This window comes from Diabrotica undecimpunctata, chromosome 2, assembly GCF_040954645.1.
Source record: "Diabrotica undecimpunctata isolate CICGRU chromosome 2, icDiaUnde3, whole genome shotgun sequence".
Lineage (NCBI taxonomy): Eukaryota > Metazoa > Arthropoda > Insecta > Coleoptera > Chrysomelidae > Diabrotica > Diabrotica undecimpunctata.
In genome coordinates this window covers 172,806,859-172,828,130 of record NC_092804.1, presented here as the reverse complement: position 1 = coordinate 172,828,130, position 21,272 = coordinate 172,806,859, and the positions used below count along the sequence as shown (strand labels likewise).

Below are 21,272 nucleotides of genomic sequence, written 5' to 3'. Positions count from 1 at the left end.
TCTGGAGAAATGATTTAGAAGAACGACAACACCGAAAGTTATGAATCTATTTAATCTTCGAGATGTTTTACCTTAAACTGATAACACAATAAGAAGATAAAGTTGCATTAAAAAAAATTGTTGACACCTTCCATTATCTTATTGAACTAACTACTTACTGCATATTCCACAGTAGAACAAGAGTTTTCACTGTGAATTCAAAAGTATAAAAGAGTCGTGCAAAATAATGGAAAACTTCCTGATTGTATTTTAGAAGTATTAGAAAACTCGGAACTCTTAAGAACAGCTGAAGATAGACAAACGTTTGCCACCATAACCGCTAACCTCCATTGATGGAGACGGCACTTGAAGAAGAAGAAGAAAACTGCGATATTCATATGTATCCAAATAGCAGAATATTTCTGCAAATATTAATTACACTTCCAGTCAGTGCAGCAACAACAGAGCATTCTACGCTTAAGCGTCTAAAGACTTGGCTTAGAAATAGAACTTCGAAGGAAAGGTGAACTGGTTTAGCACTCATCAATGTGCATCTTGAAATTTCTCTAGATGTTGATGCAATCAAAGAGCTATTTGCTAAATCGTATAGGCGAAAAGAATACATTTTATAAAATTATATAATATTTACTTATCATATTCTTATGGTATTTTTAATCTCTGAACTTTTATTTACCACTCATTACCGGCTGTTACTAACAATTCATGATAAAAATTTCAATACCGAGCAAAAAAAATATTTCACTTACTTGTAGCCTAATATGCCTAATTATAGAAATAACTATTCTTAAATTATATTATGTTTTTTGTTGAATTAATTAATTTAAATAAAATGCTGTTTACACTTCTTCTTAAGGTTCCTTCTTCATTACGGAAGGGTGGCTATAACTACAGCAAATTGGTCTCTATCTTGTGCTGTTCTCAGTATCGAATGTGTGTCCATCGAGTCAGCCTGGTAGCTGCTAGTGTAAACACATTGTATTGCAGAAGAACATCTTAGACAAATATCCTCGAGCATTTTTTATTCCCTGTTCTGCGCATAGTTTAAATCTGGTGGTGAATGATGCAGTAAAAATAAGTTTTGAGTCAGTGGAATTTTTTAATACTGTACAGGAACTATATGTATTTTTTTCTTCTTCCAATATATGATGGAACATTTTATTAAAGCACCTTCCAAAGTTGACATTAAAAGCATTGTCGGACACGCGATCGGAGAGTCGGATCGATGCAATCACACCATTAAAAACGCAGATTAGTAAAATATATGATGCTTTAGAAGAATTGTAAAATGATAACACAAGGGATATGAATACTAGGACTTTAGCAAAATCCCTTAAAAATAAAATTTTGGAAATTCAAATTCATGTGTTCTGTTGTAGTGTGGCAAGATATTTTAAGTAAAATAAACGTGGTTAGCAAAATCCTTCAAAGTCCAAAATTTGACATCAAATCTTCACTTGATGCACTTACTAATTTAAAAAAATATTTCATAACCAAAAGTTCTAATGAACATTTTCAAAATTTTGTAACTGAATCCAGAGAGATATCTACAAAAGCTAACATAGAAGAAGATTTCCCCAGATTGTCATTTCAAATAAATTTTTATTTTAAGATTTTGGATGCTGCCATAACAGCAATTGAAGAACGGTTCCAATTACTTCAACAGCACACAGACATTTTTAGTGTAATATATGGCATAACCAAAGTTAAAAACGCTGATGAACTTAAAACCAATTGTGAGAAAGTGAATCAAGCCCTTACAGACATAAACAGCTCAGAGACTGAGATTATTGCAACCGATTTATATAAAGAAATTAAAGCTATTCAACCATTTTTTCGGCGGAAAAAAAAGTCCTAGTGATATTCTTGAATATATTTACGAAAATAATCTTGTATCAACATTTCCCAACTTAACTATAATAGTACGTATATTCCTAACTGTACCTGTTACTGTAGGTACGGGTGAGCGGTCGTTTTCAGAACTTAAGATTATTAAAAACTATTTGCGATCCTCAATGAAGCAAGATAGACTTTCTGCTTTAGCAATGTTATGTATAGAACATAAAGATATTGTCAAAAAGTTTTCCGAGACGAAAGCCCGAAAAGTGCGTTTTTAGTTTTTTTATGTGTTTATCTTTCTATTCACGGTTTATTTTAATTAAATGGACGTTTAAATTAGGATATTAGGATATACATTAGGATAATATATGGACGTTGAATCATGGAGATTACTCTAACTGTTCAAGTAAGTATTTATCTATTTACAAATTATTATTGTTATATTATGCATCTTCTGCATATTTCTTTAAATAATAGTTTGTATGTCTAAAGTTTTGGAAGGGGGCGGCAAATATTAAGTTGCATACGGGCGGCCAATACCTTAGCGGCGGCCCTGAATATTCCTTTATAGAATGCCAATGTTACCTAAAACTTTAAGATGACCGTTAAAAGTTAAATTTTAAAGGTCTCTTAAATTTTACAGAAATGTTACAGAATACACCCCATAATGTGCCACAACTCTATTACGATAAAACACATTCACGGAAGTAGATGTCTTTTTTACCTTCTGACAGAAGGTATAGTACATCCACTAATAATTTTCCAACATAAACATGCATCATTCTGGTATCAAAGAGACCGCCTTTCAAATCAAGGTTGTCAGACATATTTCCTAAAATTCCTAAGGTTATATTTAAAAAATATTCTCTATTCTCTATTCGTTATTATTCAATTGCTAGTCAACGAACGACATTCTTAAAAAATAATATGAACATATTCTCAAAAAATATATATATATATATATATATATATATATATATATATATATAATTATATATATTAATTAACTAGGTACTAATATTTCCATGGACTCTTCACTAATGAATTAAAGCAACCGTGAACTTTGTATATATTACTTATATTCTAAGTAATTTTGCAATTTTCGAATATTGGCAACATTGTAGTCTGGAGAGAATTTGAACGTTCGACGTTGCCCTGTTGGTGAATTTAGCGGTAATACTTTTATAGATATAATGATCGACTTTTAAGAAATCAGACAACTTTTAAGAATCCAAGTTCTCAAAAACGGTTTCAAGAATTGTATTATTTTTTTCCAAATTTCATTGATTTTATACCTTACCTGGAAACATGAAAAATTGCAGATATATTAATATGGTATTAAGGTTATATTCACTAATTTTAAAACTTATAAACACTAATTAACACTGATAATGCAATTGTTTCGAGAATTCAGAGAATTCATGTATTAAAAAAATCGGGTATAAGACGATATATACAATTATTAAATTAGGCACAGTTACAGATCATTCCTTAAAACGAAAGCGACCAAATAAAAAATTGGGTAGGATTGACACTGCTGCAAAAGACGTTATTCAGCGAACAGTTTACAGTTTTTACAAAGAAAATAGAGTGCCTACTTTCGAACTGATTCGTGAAAAATTAAGAGATTTCCCTGAATATAATTATATATTCCGCCGAATTCAGTGATTGTTATGGATAATGCGTCGGATCATTCCCGCATATTAAATAAAATACCTAATAATAACACGAAAAAGGACGAAATTTTAAAATTTATGCAACTTAAAAACATCACTGTTCCTAAAAAGATTCCAGTAAAGAAAGAATTAATTAGAATGATCATAAGTCGGAATTTTAAAAACGAATACGTTATTGACACCATTTGCAGCAGGCACGGCCATACTCTTTTGCGATTACCCTCATACTATTGCATTTTTAATCCAATTGAAATGGTTTGGGGTACCGTAAAAAAACGATTGCGAAAATATAATCAGTCACCAACATTAAGCGCAATGGCCATTGGGAATATTCGAGAAATAATTAGTGGCATTAATAGCGATGTGTGGAAAAATTGCGAAGCTCATGTTGTAAAAATAGAAAACGAATATCCTGTTTTACCGGCAATAGCACCAATAGTTATCCAACCTGGGAACGATTCGACTTCAGAAGACTCTGACGATTCTTTTCAGTCCTTCTAATTAATTTCTTTACAGCTATCGCGATGCATCTTGAACACTAGTATTCATTATTATACAGTGTGTCGCATTTAAGATGAAGACACCTCTATATATCAGCTACTAAAATACATACAGATTTGACATTTTGCACAGTCATACATGTGGATAGTGCACATTTTTTTAAGATAGTCATCTGAAATTTAAATTTTAAACGCGGCTTACTGCGAATCCACAAACAGGGTAAATTTTCGATATTTTGCTTCGCGTTGGAGAAATCGGAAAATCTTATTTGGAAAAGTTGTTCCACTTATTGTAACCGCACATACCAAATTTCATGACAAAATTCGCAATTTTAGTTTTTCAGTATTATTTGTAATCTCGATCCTAAATCTACAATTGGCTGTTTAAAGATGTATCTCGGGACAGCCAACTGTCCGTTTTAGAATCCTGACTACAATTGAAGAGCTTATTTCCAAAGTGTCTTAAATCCATATAATGAAATCCATGAAATTACAGATTTTCATACAAATTTAACATACAAATTATACAATTTTACAATTTTCATATGCACTTTTAAATGGTAAATAAGAAGTTGTTTTGGTACATATAACTTTATTCTAGACTTGAAGAAATCTATAAAGTTTAAAAAAAGAAAATTAAAAAAATTGAAATTTTGGATTTAAGACACTTTGGAAATAAGCTCTTCAATTAATGAAAAAAGTAAAAGTACGAATTTTGACATAAAACTTTGTTATGTGGGGTTATAATAATATTTGGAACATCTTTTCCAAATAACTTTTTCAGATATCTCTAACTCGAAGCAAAATATTGAAGATTCACCCTGTTTGTGCATTAACAGTAGGCCGTGTTTAAAAATTAAATTTCAGTTAACTATCTTAATTGCTGGATAGACAATCTTTTAAAATTTTCTGACAGAATGAGCCATTATTTACAGATAATTGTAAAAAAATATTATGGTTTATGTAAAAACTAAATAATAAGTCCAATATTCTTATAAATCACTAAAATTAACAAGCTTTAATTTGAAAGAATTAATTTGTTATTTATTCGATGTTGTGAGCCCGCTCCCATTTGAAAAAAAAACTGATTCTGTCCTTTGAAGAGTCCTATTCAAAAATGCCCCGTTTAAACAAATCGAAGGTTGAAGGGTGCCGGACATTTTTGCCGGAAACAATTCAAATTCAAAAGATCACCTTTTTCTGCTACGGAAAATATTGTTCCGATTTCTCACCAAAATCAATGTTGATACTTTAGTTTAGATACTCTTGAATCTCAAAAATACTCATTTACATATTTTTCAAGCCTCGAAAATGCATATTAGGTATCGCATTTTTCGGATTTTAAATCGCCTATATCTCCAAAACTATTAGCTTTTGAGAAAAATGACATAGATCTTATTTAGAGTCACCCAAAAACCTAAAAAATATTTTTTGGAGCACAAAAGGTGATATTTTGAATTTGTTTAAAAAATTGTTTAAACAATTTCTGCCCAAAAATTGAGAAATTTTCCTGAATATAATTATGTAAAAATTAATAAAAATTATATGATTTTTCTTGAAATATGCGTTTGATAACTGATCCCTTTTCTTAATTTCCACGCCAATGGTCGGCATTGGCATCAAAGAATCTCAAAAGCCGACGCTTGGCAAATTGACGATGGAAAAAGTATAGCAGAGCTGACAAAACTCATACAGGGATAAAGAAAATAGAGATTTTTGTAATTATATTTATTATTATATATGTTAACTTTATAAAATTCTCAACATATTTTCCTTACAGGTATATAATCTTATGTATAAGTATAATATTTAATACAATAGTTTCTATTTAAGTACATGTTAACCCATTCAAATTTGTTACATCAATTTTTGGATTATAAGGCGTGTAGTTAATGTTGCAATCATCGAAATATATCATTATATTTAATAAATCAATACAAGCGAACTGATTGTTATTAATACCAATTGTGGATAAACGAGGAAACGTTTTTCTAAATGTTGTCACATCAATAATAGAGCGTCTCAAGTAGGTATTATCTACATAAAACGTACATAAATTTCTAAGAGTTCGAAACGGTACCAAATTATTTTCGTAAAATAATTTTTTATTATCGGATATATTAAGAAATGATAATTGTTCTAATCCATCCAATACACCAGCCCTCAAGGAACTGATTTTATTATTATCTAATCTCAGTGTTTGAAGATTTTTTGTGTAATTGAAGGTTTTATACTCAAATGTTGACAATTCGTTGCTATAAAGATGCAACTCAACTAAATTTTCGAATAATGTAAATGTTTGTGAATCAAGATTTGTAATATAATTATTTGAGAGGTCTAAATATTTAACTGTATTTGGCCTTCCCGAGTTTGAGGTTTGGACGATTTTTATGGATGACGAGCTAAGATTAAGCTTAATTAAGTTGGGTAAACCGTTGGTGATTGCCGTTAAGTTAACAACTGTCAATTTGTTCCTTGACAAATTTAAAGTTTTAATTGTTAAAGATTGAAACGTAGCTTGATTAATTGAGGATATTTTGTTTCCTTCTAAGTGTAATTGCTGTAATTTCAAAAGTCCAACAAAAGCGTTATTTTCTATTGTATCTAAGGCAGAATTGGAAATATTAAGAACTTCCAAATTACGCATATCTTTAAATGTATATTCTTTTAGCAACGTTTTATTTTGAAATATTTGTGATGCATCCAAATAAGTCAGACTCGTTAAACCACTAAAAATGTTATCTCCAGAAACGTCAATTGTTGTATTAATAAAATTTAGAGATGTTAATAGTGGTAAATCGACGAAGCAATTATTATTTATTAATTCTATATGAGAATCAATTATGGTTAAATTTTTAAGGAAAGCACTTGAAATAAATCGTTCGCCTACTGTTGTACCAGTCAACTGAATGATTAGTTTGTTAATTTCAACGGTATTATCCAAGATTATTGGACTTGATATTGAATTAAGAAGTAACGTGTTCATATTGACCATGTAAAATGTATATTTTTCAATTCCTTGTATATTGTTATTTTTTAAATTTACTTCTACCAAACTATTTATGTTGTTAAAAGCGTACTGATCAATCTTCGAAATTTCCAAATTAGAAAAGTCTAAATATCCCAAATTTTGCAAATTGTAGAAGGCGTTTTGTGAGATCTTTTTTATTTTATTCCCATATAAATAAATGTTTTTTACAGGTATGTCGCTAAAAGTGTAGTTACTTAAAAAATATATGTGATTATTGCTTAAATCTATAGTACAGATTGCTGGTAAACTAAAGAAAACATCATTTTCTAATAGTGTAATAGCACTGTTCGAAAGATTTAGAGACTCTAAATAATTTAAGTTGGAAAAAGCTTTTTCTTTAATATAATGAATAGGATTACGTTGAAGATGGATATTTCGGACACTAATGTTGTAGAAGGTATAGCTTTCCAGTAATTCAATTGCATTGTTAGACAAATAAATTGTGTCAATATATTGCAAATTGGAAAAAGCATACTGATCAATATTCCCTATTTTATTGTCCGATAGGTCAATAATTTTTAAATTATCAAAATCACCAAAACTTTTGCTACCAATAGTCGATATGGTATTTTTTCTTAAAAAAATATTTTTTATAACGCTTTTAAGGTTTCTAAAAGTTAGGTCATCGATATACAATAAATTATTTTCACTAATGTCAAGGGTCTTTATAGGTACGCCTTGAAAAGTTTCTGGAGGAATACCGTTTATAAAATTTTTAGAAATATTGTACCTAGATAAATATGAACAATTCGATAATGATATTTGAGATAGATTTGTTATTCTATTAGACGAAAGATCTAGATGTTTTAGTTTGGGTATTCCCGTACAAATCCCATCTAATTCTTCAATGGCGTTATGACTTAAATTTACGAAAACATTGTAACTATAACTTGGAGAACAGCAATTTATGAAAAATTCATTACTTATTTTTTTCAAATTAGAAAAAGATAGATCAAGAGTAGTAATGGCTGAATTTACACCGAACACTTTATTAGATAATACATCAAAATTATTAAAGCTCAGATTGAATACAGAAGCTTGAACAGATTGAAAATAATTTTGCGGAATACTGCTTAAGTTATTGTTCGAAAAATCAATAGTATCTGATCGTATTTTGGGTATTTTATTACTATTCAAAACTGGTAAATCTGTATCGATCCAGTTTAACTTAAATATGTTTCGTATAGATAAAGAATTATTAGGTATAAAACTGGAATAAAAATTAGAAACACTGTAATCGTTGCTAGTGCCAATATAAGAAATATTACTATTCCCGTGACCCTCAATTTTTAAAAGATCTTTGATACTTTCTAACGCCAGCAGTTGTAGATAATTATAACTTAAATCTAATGATCGTATATTTACCTTGTACTCAAATTCGTTGAATGCCACTAATTTATTATGGCTCAAATCTATAAAATCAAAGCTAGTTTGCTCAGAAGTTGGTTTTAATATAGATATTTCGTTATTATTTAACCAAATTGATGATATTGGCTTCAAATAATTAAAATCTACTTCAGAAATTTTGTTGTAACTTAAATCTAAATTAAAAGAATACGTTATATATAGACCAGTCAACCAAACCAAATTTTTAATATTATTTTGACTTAAATTTAGTTTGTTCAAATTTCTAAAAACCCCAAATGTATTGTTACTGACAGTATCTACTTTAGATCTTCTAATAGTTAAAAAACTAACGGCAACCCGTGCAGGATACAAATCGTTTGAAATATCGACAAACGGTTGTATACTGGAAAAATCAGAATCTTCAATAACAATTCCATCTAATTCAGAAATTATATCTTTGTTTCGAAATAGTTCAAGGAGGAAATCATCTTGGCTTATTCCATGACATTGAAAAATGTAGGAACTATAATTACATCCACCACATAAACTTAATGTAGGCAGGAGTGAAACCAGTAACAAAAACCCAATCATTTCCCTGAAATATAAAAATTATATAGTAAAATATTCAAATAATTGCAAAGTTTTTGTTCTTTTTATTCAAAAAATAATTTTAAAGAGGTTCTGAACCTGTTTTCTTGTTGCATGTCACCCATTAGCGCCGTGCGTTGCTTTAAAGCAACGGCAGACATGCCTTTATTTGGGAGGAGCTTGAAGTCATAAGACAGTCTTATAAGAGGTGTGACCTTGCAAATTCCATCAGCCATAATCGCCCACACTCAGTTATGCGTATCTATTTGCGGTGTTAAGAACTGATTGTTAGTTTGGTGCATTTGATGTTGAGTATAATATTAGAACTTGAAAATAATGGACATTCGATTTGAGTACGTACCATAATTTTGATATAAATGAAATATTTATTATTTATATATGTTAAATTTGTGTGGATTATACTTCTAACAAAACATATTTTAAATAATTTATATGAATTGATCAATAACTACTTGTCAGTACCTGTTGTAACCCAGCCGTTGCTTTAAAACAATGCTAGGCGCTTGCACTACCTATATTTTAAATTTTATCATTTTTGTTCTATAGAAAATGTCACACTGAGAGTGCAGTACGGGTAAGATACGGCAATATGGCAATACGGCAAAACGCGCAGGGTTGTCGGTTTGCTCCAGCTGTTGATTGCTCATTGTCTCACAGGACCGGCTTGGATAAAATGCATCTGCCGGCAGTACGAGTAAAATATTTTATATCATGTATACGTATACAGTAGAATAAAAAGGCATTGATGAGTTATTGACAACGAAAACTATGAATTTTGCATATAAAACGTCAACAGGAGATATACAATTGAATCATATTCATAAGAGTAACATTTGAACACCTCTTTACAAGAACAACATACAATAACTGTAGTTTTAATGTTTTACATAAAATAGAAAAAACCTACATAATTTCTAGGAAAGAATTTGGAAACTTGGAAATGATATTATTTATAGATATTAGGTATATATAATATTCAAATTTCCAATTCTTTCATGGAAATTAGATTTTTTCTATTGTATGTAAAATATTAAAAATACAGTTATGTTGTTTCTATAAATAGGTCTTCATTTCTTTTGTAAAACTTCTGCTACAAATTACCATCATTAACATAATCACCTAAATATGGCCATAAACTTGTTTGTCATAATTAGTATTTGATAAACTCCAAGATTTCCCTATTTCACCCCCTATCCATCCTAAGGATGGGTAAGGGGTGAAAGTGCTTTTGGAAAACGAAACTACACTTCAAAATTTAGTCCGAGTTTCAACAGAGAGCATGGAGTCCCATAAGTTTAAATCCGGTGAATTATTTAACGGTTGCGCTAAACTCGTAGTGTTAAATGTGTTGTGTTTTTTACAAAATACGGAACAACTTAATGTAAGTGCTGCTGTAAGACGTACTTCGTTGATAACTGGTGTTAGCGAAAGAAGCATTTACAATTTCAAAAAAGAAAAAGAACAGAGTGGAACGTTGAAATCGTCAAAAAAACGTAAAAAACAAGTGTGTCAATCAAATTCTAGAATATTCACATATGACGAGGGTGTAAGAAGTATTCTACGGAGAATTGTTCATTGTGAATTTTTCATGAAAAATTTGCCGCCATTCTTAAAGCATATACATAACTTCATACAAGGTAATGAGAATATACAGCCGTTATCTCTTTCTACTTTATACAGACTTCTGAAAAATATTGGATATGTTTATAAGAAACGTGGCCGAAGAAGCATCATGGTGGAGCGAGAGGATATTATTCATTGGCGCCATAATTATTTAAGAACTATACGACGTTTGCGAAAAGACCATTGCAATATCATATATTTGGACGAATCGTGGGTTAATGTTGGCCAATCTATAAATTACGAATGGTGCGATACTACGATACAAAACAGTCGTGATGCTTTTCTCAAAGGTTTAAGTACTGGCTTAAAAGCACCTACTAAACGAGGTCCACGATATGTTTTATTGCATGCAGGTTTTTCAGGAGGTTTCCTTCCTGGCACACAGCGTGTTTTTCTGGCAAAGAAAAATGATGGCGACTATCACAATGAAATGGATGCCGCATATTTTGAGTCGTGGTTTAAGGAGACATTAATATCAAATTTACCAAATAATGGTCTCAGGAATGTCATTGTAATGGACAATACATCGTACCACTCCCGTAAAGAGAGATTCCCTAACAATTCCTGGAATAAAGCTGCAATCAAGGAATGGCTTGTGGAAAAAGACATTTTTTTCGAGGAGTGTTATTTGAAATCCGAGCTATTAGAAGCAGCGCGTGCTTTTAAAGATCAATACGATAAGTATCATCTTGATGAGTATGCTTCACAACATAATGTTTATATTTTAAGGCTTCCTCCATATCACTGCGAATTGAATCCTATAGAAATGGTGTGGAACCAAGTTAAGCGATATGTAGGTACCCATAATACCACTTTTAAAAACGACGATGTACGCCAGTTGATCGACGACGGTTTCGCACGCGTCACAGAGCAAAATTGGCGCAATTATGTCACTCATGTTGTTGAAAAAACGGAAACTGAGATGTGGACTGCGGACAACCTGCAAGATGACGTAGACCAATTGATAATACATTCGAACACAGGGGAGAGTAGCGAAAACGAATCCGACATCTCGGATGTAGAGGACGACTTTAGTATAATTAATTGAGTATCTGTGAGTAACCTCGATTATTTTACACTGTATAACCAATAAAATGCATTTACCAGTCCAATCAGAGTATGAGCTTTTCGGATATTGGGCTGGGTGCACGGAAATCGAGTTCCCGGAGGTTCCTCCCTGTATATTTATAGCTATCAAGAAATGTAATTTAAAATATATTTGTTAGTTTAATAAAGTATAAATATAATATAATGTTAAATAACTGACACTATAAACCTTATACCTGCTCATCTGGTCAAGTGTGGGTAAGGAAAACCATTATCCCATATAGAATAACACAAGGTTTCGCTGAAAACTACCAGGTTGCTATGCCTTAAAATTTCGCAGTGATTCAAGTGCGCAACTTGTTTTGTTAATAACATCGCCGGGATTAAAAAATGTGCAAAGCTTTTTCGATATTCCCGTTCCTGATAATTTTTCACATATTTACAAAAGAAAAAGTTTTTCTTGGATATTGGGCTGGGTGCACGGAAATCGAGTTACCGGAGGTTCCAGCCGGTATATTTATAGCTATCAAGAAATGTAATTTAAAATACATTTGTTAGTTTAATAAAGTATACAGTTTTATAATAAAAGTCTCGCTAAAAACTTAACTTAAGGTCTTCTTTATTCAAATTCGTGCCTCTTATTTGGCTACTTGAAGGCAATTATTTTAGCAATATGTTATTTTATAATAAATAACAGAACCCGGCGTAGAGATCTGGGTACGGTTCTGTGACTACCACTTGGACCTGTTTGTATCACCAAGCACAAGGCGTGAAATCCGGCAATTGTGCATTCCTATATTAGCCGTACTGCACTCTCGGTGTGACATTTTCTATAGACGAGGTTTTTCGCTTGCTCAAGCCCTTGATATAATTTATAATGGTGAATTATATGCCCATATTTTTGTAGAACCTTCAGATACAAATGTAGAAACTGACGAGGATTCAGGAGATGAAGATGGAGGAGGGTATTTAGTGATATAGTGTTCAAATCTTTTATAATAAAAACGTATGGCCTTAGGAGTGTAATGCAATGTTAATACCTACCATTTTTAGGCTGGTAGATAACCTTTCATCCCGTCAATTACGTGCCGGAGCAGAAATACGACTACTAAACAATGAAAGAATCGGTTTGAACGAAGATTATAATATACAGAATGAAAAAATTCCTGGCCGTGGCCGTTGGATTTCAGATAGACTTCTTGAGCCTCGAAATAAACCTTAATGGTTGAAGGGAGCCGACTTTGACAAAGAACGTGCATCGGTATTTCCAAAATCCGACTAGTCTATAAATATGAACAAGTCTCCAAAAAAAATATTTGAACAGTTTGTAAATGATGCATTTATCTAACATTTAGTGGACGAAAGTCGTCGCTATGCATTATTTTTAAATTGTCCCGATCCGAAGATAATCCGAAATCATTAGCTTTTTTAAATACTATTCAAAATTACTTTCGGTCCCATTTTCCACTACTTAAATGTAAACCTAAAAATTGTACACGTTCGAATTGGTTTACGCAGGAACTGTACAATTTAAGGGATCAGCTAAAACTTTTAGAAACGATCTGTCAGCAAAATAGTAATCTTAGGCCAGTCCTTCATTTGGCAAAGGCAGAATATTCAATTAAATTAAAAGCAGCTAAAAGTAGTCACTTCATGAGACAGTTAAACGAATCATCAAATAAAATGAAATGTATTTGGCATTTAGTAAACTTAACAGTCGGGAAACAAAATAACTCAAAAGTACCTAGTGATGATAACAGTAATTTAGCAGACAAATTTAACCACCATTTTGTTGAAATGGCTCCAAAGTTACTTGCCGCTTTGGATCCTACCAAAATAGGTGGGTTTACATCAGCATCAAAAAACCGTAATAGTTGTTCTATGTTTTTATATCCAACTAACCCACAGGAAATAACTAGTATAGTTGAAAGTTTTAAATCCAAACACAGTTGTGGTTTTGATCAGATTTCCCCTAAGTTATTAAAACAATGCATTCATGCTCTCGCAAATCCACTGACGGATATTTGTAATGCCTCTTTTCAACAAGGAATATTTCCTAGTATGTTTAAACTATCTATTGTAATCCCTTTATTCAAAAGTGGTGATAAAGATGACCTTAACAACTATCGTCCCATAAGCCTCTTATCTGTGTTTTCAAAGATAATTGAAACTCTGGTTTATACTAGAATGAACGCATTCCTAAAAAAGCATAGTGTCTTGCATAATTTTCAACATGGTTTTATATCTTCCAAGTCTACAACTACAGCTCTTGCAAGTTTCATCAGCTTAGTGTTGGATGCTTTGGACAGACGAGAGAAGGCATGTGGTTTATTTCTCGATTTGTCCAAGGCTTTTGACACTTTGGATCATAATTTGTTGCTAATAAAACTTGAGGGTATTGGTATTCGTGGTGTAGTTCTAAAATGGTTTACTTCCTACCTATAGAATAGAAGACAAAAAGTAAAGATAACATCTAATGAACTTGTAAACGAATCAAACACATTGGATATCCATTATACACACGTCAAATAATTGCACGAAGTTGCTGGGGGTACTTCTAGACAGTAATTGTAAATGGTCAAACCACATTTCTAATTTGAAATCCAGATTAAGTAGCGGACGTTATGCATTGACAATTATTTCACGTCTCTTTCATACATCAGTATTAAAAACAGTATATTTTGCCCATTTTTACTCAATAGCCAAATATGGCATTGAAGTCTGGGGTTGTACCTCTGAATTAGAGCAGATATTCGTACTTCAGAAAAGAGCTATTAGGATAATGTATAAAATGAAATTTAGAGATTCTTGTAGAGGCATCTTTAGACAAAACAATATTCTTACAATTCCTGGTCTGTATATATTTTCGTGTATAATGTATTTACATAGCAAAATTTATGAATTTAATAAATTTCAATTTAACCATGTTTATTCAACAAGATTCAGAGACAATCACTTTATGCTTCCACAACATCGTTCTGTTTTGTTGGAAAGTAGCACACAGTATGCAGCCATAAGTTTCTTTAACAAATCACCAATAGATATACGAATGAATTTACATCAGCCAAACTTTCGGAGGTGTGTACATCAATACATTTGTGAGCTAGAGCCATATTCTAAAAATAACTTTTAAGTATGTTTTATCGTGTTTATTAATTTATATACTTTTAAGATGTATTTCTGTAACTTTGACTTGTCTCATACATGTACTTTGTATAATGTCGCATGTGATCAATAAATTTGACTTGACTTGACTTGATACACGAGAACAGGTAAGGAGATCCGTTTGTTTATTACTATTTTATATATAAGTGGGTATAATCAATTACCATCCAAGCGGCATTATTGGGATTAAAATGATGATATGAAAAATTAAATTAAGGAGAACAGTTCAAAAGATCCGTGTGTGTCAAAGGGCGATGGAGCGTGCTATGTTAGGCGTTTCACTACGAGACAAGATCCAAAATCGCCAGCTACGACAAAGAACAGGAGTGGCTGATGCAGTAGAAAGAGTAGCAACTCTGAAATGGAACTGGGCAGGTCACGTGGCTCGAATGACAGATAATAGATGGACAAAACGGATACTGGAATGGAGACCAAGAGATGATGCCTACCGAAGCAGAGGTCGTCCACCAACACGTTGGACTGACGATCTAAAACGTTGTCATAGGAATTGGATGCAAGAGGCACAAGATCGAAATAGATGGAAAATTATGAGGGAGATCTATGTCCAGCAGTGTATAACCGAAGATTGAATGATGATGAAAAATTATGCAGTATCCAAGGCCATGCGAAGAGATCGATTTTTACAGATTTACCGGTTTTTGCACTGTTCAGATAATACCAAAATGACAAGGCGTGGAAAATACGACCTCTTATGGACATGTTTAAAAAAGTTTTGTTCAAAATTTTGTACCGGAAGAATATTTATCTTACGATGAAAGTATGATAAAATATTTTGGCAGACATAGCTGCAAGCAGTTTATTAGAGAAAAGCCAATTAGATTTGGATACAAAATGTGGTATATCAACACAAAAAATGGGTATTTAGTTAACTTTGACTTATAGCAAGGAAAAGATCCAAAATCAAATAATGACTATGAATAACTATTTGGAAAAGCTGCCAGTCCTTTGTTATTGCTATTAGATGATCTGCCAGCCAAGAAAAGCAATCTAAGAAACAGTATTAATGCAGCAGTAATAATGATTTCATCATCCTGCGGCACTCAAGAAGTAGGTCAAGTAAGAAGATTTTCTCAGAAACTTAAACGAAATATAATTGTTTCTAGACCGAAATCGATCGCCAAGTATAATACATTTATGGTAGGAACTGGCCAAATGGATCAGAATGTAAGGTGCTACCTTGGCAAAAAATGGTATTGGCCAATTTTTACGTGGATGCTCGATGTTGCATTACAAAATAGTTGGATATTGTATAATAAAACTGGCAGAGAAAAGGTATCACAATTAGATTTTACAAGAGAGATTGTAAGCACATATTTAGCAAAGTATAGTGTACTTATTAAAGGAAGTGGAAAACCGTCGGCTTCCTTGACGGCATCTGTCAATAGCCGAGTATCGGATGACATTCGTTTTGACACCATCAATCATTTGATACAGTACATTCCAGATGGGAAAAAGAGAAGATGTGCGTCTAAAACATGTAAATCTATCGTTAGAACAATGTGTTTAAAATGTGATATTGGACTATGTACTTCTTGTTTTATACCGTTTCACTCTCGATAGTGTAAATTTTTATAATTAATTACACCGAATTACATTTTTTATGAATAAGTATCTATTTTTGTTTTATTGCCTACTTTACTGTATCCCAAATGCTTTATTTTTCTTTTTGGTTTAATATTTTCAACAAAAACTAGGTAGTGTAAGCGCCTAGCGTTGCTTTAAGGCAACACTTAATATCACAGAAATGAAAAATCTCAGAAAAAATATTTTATGAAGTTTTTTATTATTTAAACACAGTTCATTAATAATATTGCAAAACACAGTTCATTAATAATATTGCAAAAACTAATAAAAAATCAATAATTTATTAATCTCGGCGCTAATGGGGTAAGTTAACAGGGCCGAGTTACGAGGACCGAAATGATAATATACCAGTAGATAACAGATCTCACTGCTCGTCTTTTAATACCCTAAGCTAGCGGAGACAAATGAGCGGAATCCAATTTAACCTACGTAATATTTTTTCACCCATTTTGACTAATTTATTACCAACCTAATAATTTTTCACCACCAAACCACAATTAATGTGACCGATTCTGTTGGCTTAAGGTTCAAGTTAGCAGAATTCAGAAAAAAATCTTTTTGCCGATGGCATATTTTTTTACTCATTTTTCACTAATTTATTACCACCCTAACATTTTTTTAACAACAAAATCGCTCCTCCCCTAATACTACAAAATTAAAGATACTAACCTTAATAGCAGTGTACAGCAAAACACAAAACACCAAAACTAATACAAATATGTATTATACATTCTAAAACATCTATACTTAATAAGGTTGGTATCTAGTAACTTTCTGAAACGATCAGACCGATTGATGTGTATTTAAGATAATTGTTCCTTTTATCAGAAGGTAACATTTATATTTAGTTAGTTAATGATATATGAATAAACAAAATTTTAGTTTACCATCAATATCTGCTTTATCTACCCTTAGTAAATATATTTATGCTTACAGCTTTTATATTCTCATCTAAGATAATTTCAGACTCTCTATGGATTGTAGTACTTCTTCTTCTTCAAGTGCCCTGTCCGTTGCGAGCCGTTTGGAGCCACTAGTGTCTTCTCCTGCCTGGCCCTCGCTTACTGTCTATTTTTCCCTGGACAATCAATTGCAGTAGACGGTACTTATCGTGTCTCAATATGTGGCCTAGATATTCAAGCTTTCTTTGTTTAATTATATTCACGATTTCTTTCTCCTTTCCGATTCTTTGGATTACCTCTATGTTGGTGACATGTTCGGTCCAGGATATACGAAGAATGCGTCGGTACACTCACATTTCGAATGCTTCTAGTTTTCTCGTGAGCATCTCCGTCAACGTCCAGGCCTCCACACCATACAGTAAGATCGTAAAAATGTAGCATTTAACTAGACGCAGTTTTAGGGGAAGAGACAAATCCCTGCTTATGAGGAGCTTTTTCATATTGCTATTGTAGTACTTAGTTAATTAAATTATTTATTTACTTATTTATACTGTACAACACGCCTTGTAGGCCAAAAAATTACATTTTACTTCCATCCATTTGCCCTTATCTTAAAAATCTGCCGGTATTTTATCTATTCCCAGTGCTTTATGGCTTTTTTGTATGTGGATTGCCGTTTGGACCTCCTCTAGCGTTGGGGGTCTAATTAATTCATTTTCTTCTCCATCTTCCCCCAGTTCTTGTTGTTGTACCTCCTGTCGTGTCTGCTGCTACTTCTGTTGTTGTAATGGTGGTTGTGTCCCTTTGTTTAGTAATTCCTTAAAATATGTGATCCAGGTTCTCTTAATTTCGTCCATATCGCTAATGATTTCACCCTTCTTATTTTTGCAGAGGCTAGTCTTCGGTTTGTATCCCTGTCTTAAATGTTTGATAAATTGGTATGCGCTACGTGTTTCGTTTTTCTTAAACTCCCTCTCTATGTTTAGTATCCGTTGGTTTTCGTACTTTCTCTTTTTCTGCCTGCACAGTTTATCTGCTCTTCGTCTTTTGTTCCCAAGTTCTGTTTTTCTCTCTCTAGTACGTCTGAGTATGTAATTCTTATGTGCTTCATTTCTTTCCTGTATAGCTTGTTTGCATTCTTCATCGAACCATGTTTCTTCTCTCCGTTGTGTCTTTGTTCCTAAGACTTCTTTCGCTGAGTATGATACTGCTTATGGTGTTTCATTGGTTTTCTATTGTGGAGTCTGCTCTGTTTTCTTCTAGTAATTTTTCATCCACTATTCTCTCAAATCTTTCTTGTACCTCAGAGACTTTTAGGTTATCTAAGTTTAGTTTTTTTTCTTGTTTTGGATATTTTTCCTTTACCTGTCGGCTGATTTTGCATCTAAACCGTGTCTATACTAGCAGATGGTCTGAGTCACAGCTTGCGCCACGTCTGCTTTTTACATCTAATATACTCGTCACCATTCTTTTTTCTTTACTTACTTTATGCTATTTTTTCACTAAAGTTCTTGACGATGCGTCTTCTTCTTTTGTCTCTCGCTTCACTTCTTAAGTCCAAGTTACTTGCTTCGTTCAAATCGCGTTAACCTTTTGTGTCCATCTTGTTCTCGGACTTCCTCTCTTTCTATTTTATAGAGACCTCCTGCGTAAGACCATATTTTAGTTGGTCCAGTGAATAAGTGATTACGTCAATTTGTTGCCAAAATGGATTAAGTAAAAAAAGTGGACAGAATGACTTATCCGATGTTGTGAATAAGTAGGTAAGTTGTGAGCTGACTTTAGCCAAAGTTATAGGTGTGTGTGTTTTTGGCCATCTTTGAAATGTATGTAAAAGAGAGGCTGGTACAGTGGCCACCTTTCGAGTAAATTCAAGATAACTTTAATATAAATCATAACATGTTAATGAGTACCAATTCAAACAACGTCAAAGTACTTGGTAATTTAAAAATGTACTCTGTAATCCCAAAAAAAATACAGGTTATGCAGGAGTATCTAATTTTGTTTTTTCAAAAAATGTGGCCACTGCACCAAACTAAATGGTACAGTGGCCACAAAGGTAAGGTACAGTGGTCATTAGTTGCAATTCTTATATTTTTATTTATAATATTCATAAAAAAAGAAAAGTAATATTAATCTTTAACAAATATTACAAGATGATAAATCCGCTTTAAAAGTAAACAAATTTGCTGTTCGTTGTGTTGCTCCAGCACTTTTTGGTTGGATTAAAATGAGTTCAACATCTCCTTTTGTAATTGTGGCAGAATCTGTAACTGTAGGAAAAGAAAACTGTATTCCGTGACGCCTTAGAAAATTTACATTGTATTCTTGACCAGAAGAAAAAACTTCTGTAACTTGTGCAACATAAAATTTTGAAGTTTTAAGTCATTCGTGAGGATATGTCTTTGTCAGAGATTTCATCTACTTCTGAAAATAGACTAACATCGTCGGAATCCACAACATCAGACAATTCAACGTCACTGTTACTATCATCACTGGGTATGCTCTTATTTCTCTTTGCATTACTTCTATTCGACTTGTTTGAAGTATCAATTTTTCTTTTTACTGTTGTCTTAGCTCTCTTCACTCTACTTTGCCTTGATATTCTCTCTGTTGTTTCCGCTTCTATTCTTTTAAAAATTGGTGTATTAGTTAAAATTTCAGTAGTCCTTTTCCCTTTGTTTTTTTAATGGCAATAAAGTAGCTTTAGGGTATGGTTGCAGTAATTCGGGGGAAATAAATCGATTTTCGGGTGTATCCTTCCATCGCTTCATAAGAAACAGTTTTCTTTTCAGATGTTATTTCCGATGGATGTTTCTGATTTATTTCTGGTATTTTATCTGGACAAATTAATGTTGAAGGGAACTGAATGTCCATTTGTGGTATATCGCTAACATTTGAATTATTTGGTTGTTGTTCTTCTTGATGTATGTTTGGCATGCCTGTTACGGTTGAAGCCATAAATTCATCGTCATTAAAAATGTTATCATTGAATGGAAATGCCCCAGTAGCTTTAAAATCTGATACCATATATGTTTGGGACAGAAGCAGGTGGATAAGCGTCGCTCAAAATCTCTGCTATGTCGTAAATTGTTATCCTCTGTCCAGGATTTTTCAATAACCAATGTTGACAACCATGTGAGTAATATTTCTTCAGAGGACCAAATATAGCTTTATCTACTGGCTGAAGGCGATGACTAGTATGTGGCAGCAAAGTCAACAAGAATATATTTTTTGACTATCATTCTGCAACTGGTGCATGTTTCAGCTTTTGCACATTCCATTTTTTCTAGCCATTTTATTTTTTTCGCTGATGTTTGAAATTCTAGCCCTCAATATTGAAAACACTAGCCAATGATATGTCTGTTTACGCCGCTATAACTTCTGCATTTCAATGTGTCTGTTTCGTGTCTTGAATGTATCAAGATTTGATTAATCTTACTCGTTGTTCTTCTATCAGAGGAGGTCCAGGTTACCTTGTGTACATTCTTGTGTTCAAAATAGGTCGAAATCTATTTTGGTTATTGACGTTGTGTAGGCTATGCCTTGCTATAGTGGGAATGAAAACTTTTAAGCGTAAATAGCGCGTTCTTTGACTGTAGGCTTCAAAGTTAATAATGAAACTTTTTGTTGTAATTTACAATAAATCCCACTCTATCTATGTGTTGGCTTTCATTGCAGCTATAGTATATGGAATGGCTTGTCAAGAGTGCCGGTTCCAATCTATCTCATTTGCTGCCAAAACATCTACTTTTTACGTACTAGCTAGGTCTAGTAAAGATATGAGTGCTCTAGCTCAGTACAGGGTCCGGGTATTCCATGTTCCTAATCTCAATTCCATTTTTCGTTTGCAAAGTCGTCGTAAGTTTCGTCAGCTAATAATTCCTGAGGTTTCGTAATATATGACTTTTAACAGGAAGACGTTGTTTGA

At 32.5% G+C, this 21,272-nt stretch overlaps 1 protein-coding gene across 2 annotated transcripts in view; it reads right to left on the bottom strand.

Annotated features, from left to right (window-relative positions):
• The window catches only part of LOC140435234 (uncharacterized), a 39,588-nt gene extending 22,341 nt beyond the window's left edge, over positions 1-17,247 (bottom strand). Inside the window, exons 1-2 of one of the 2 annotated variants that reach the window (XM_072524033.1) lie at positions 17,109-17,247; positions 5,840-8,985 (exon numbers count right to left, since the gene is read on the bottom strand). In XM_072524033.1, coding sequence (XP_072380134.1) covers positions 5,841-8,981 — 3,141 coding nt within the window. In that variant the 5' untranslated portion in view covers positions 8,982-8,985; positions 17,109-17,247 and the 3' untranslated portion in view covers position 5,840. Of the gene's footprint in view, positions 1-5,839; positions 8,986-17,108 lie in introns of those variants that run through there. The other variant, XM_072524035.1, reaches the window with a different exon arrangement.
• Positions 17,248-21,272: the final 4,025 nt, after the last annotated feature.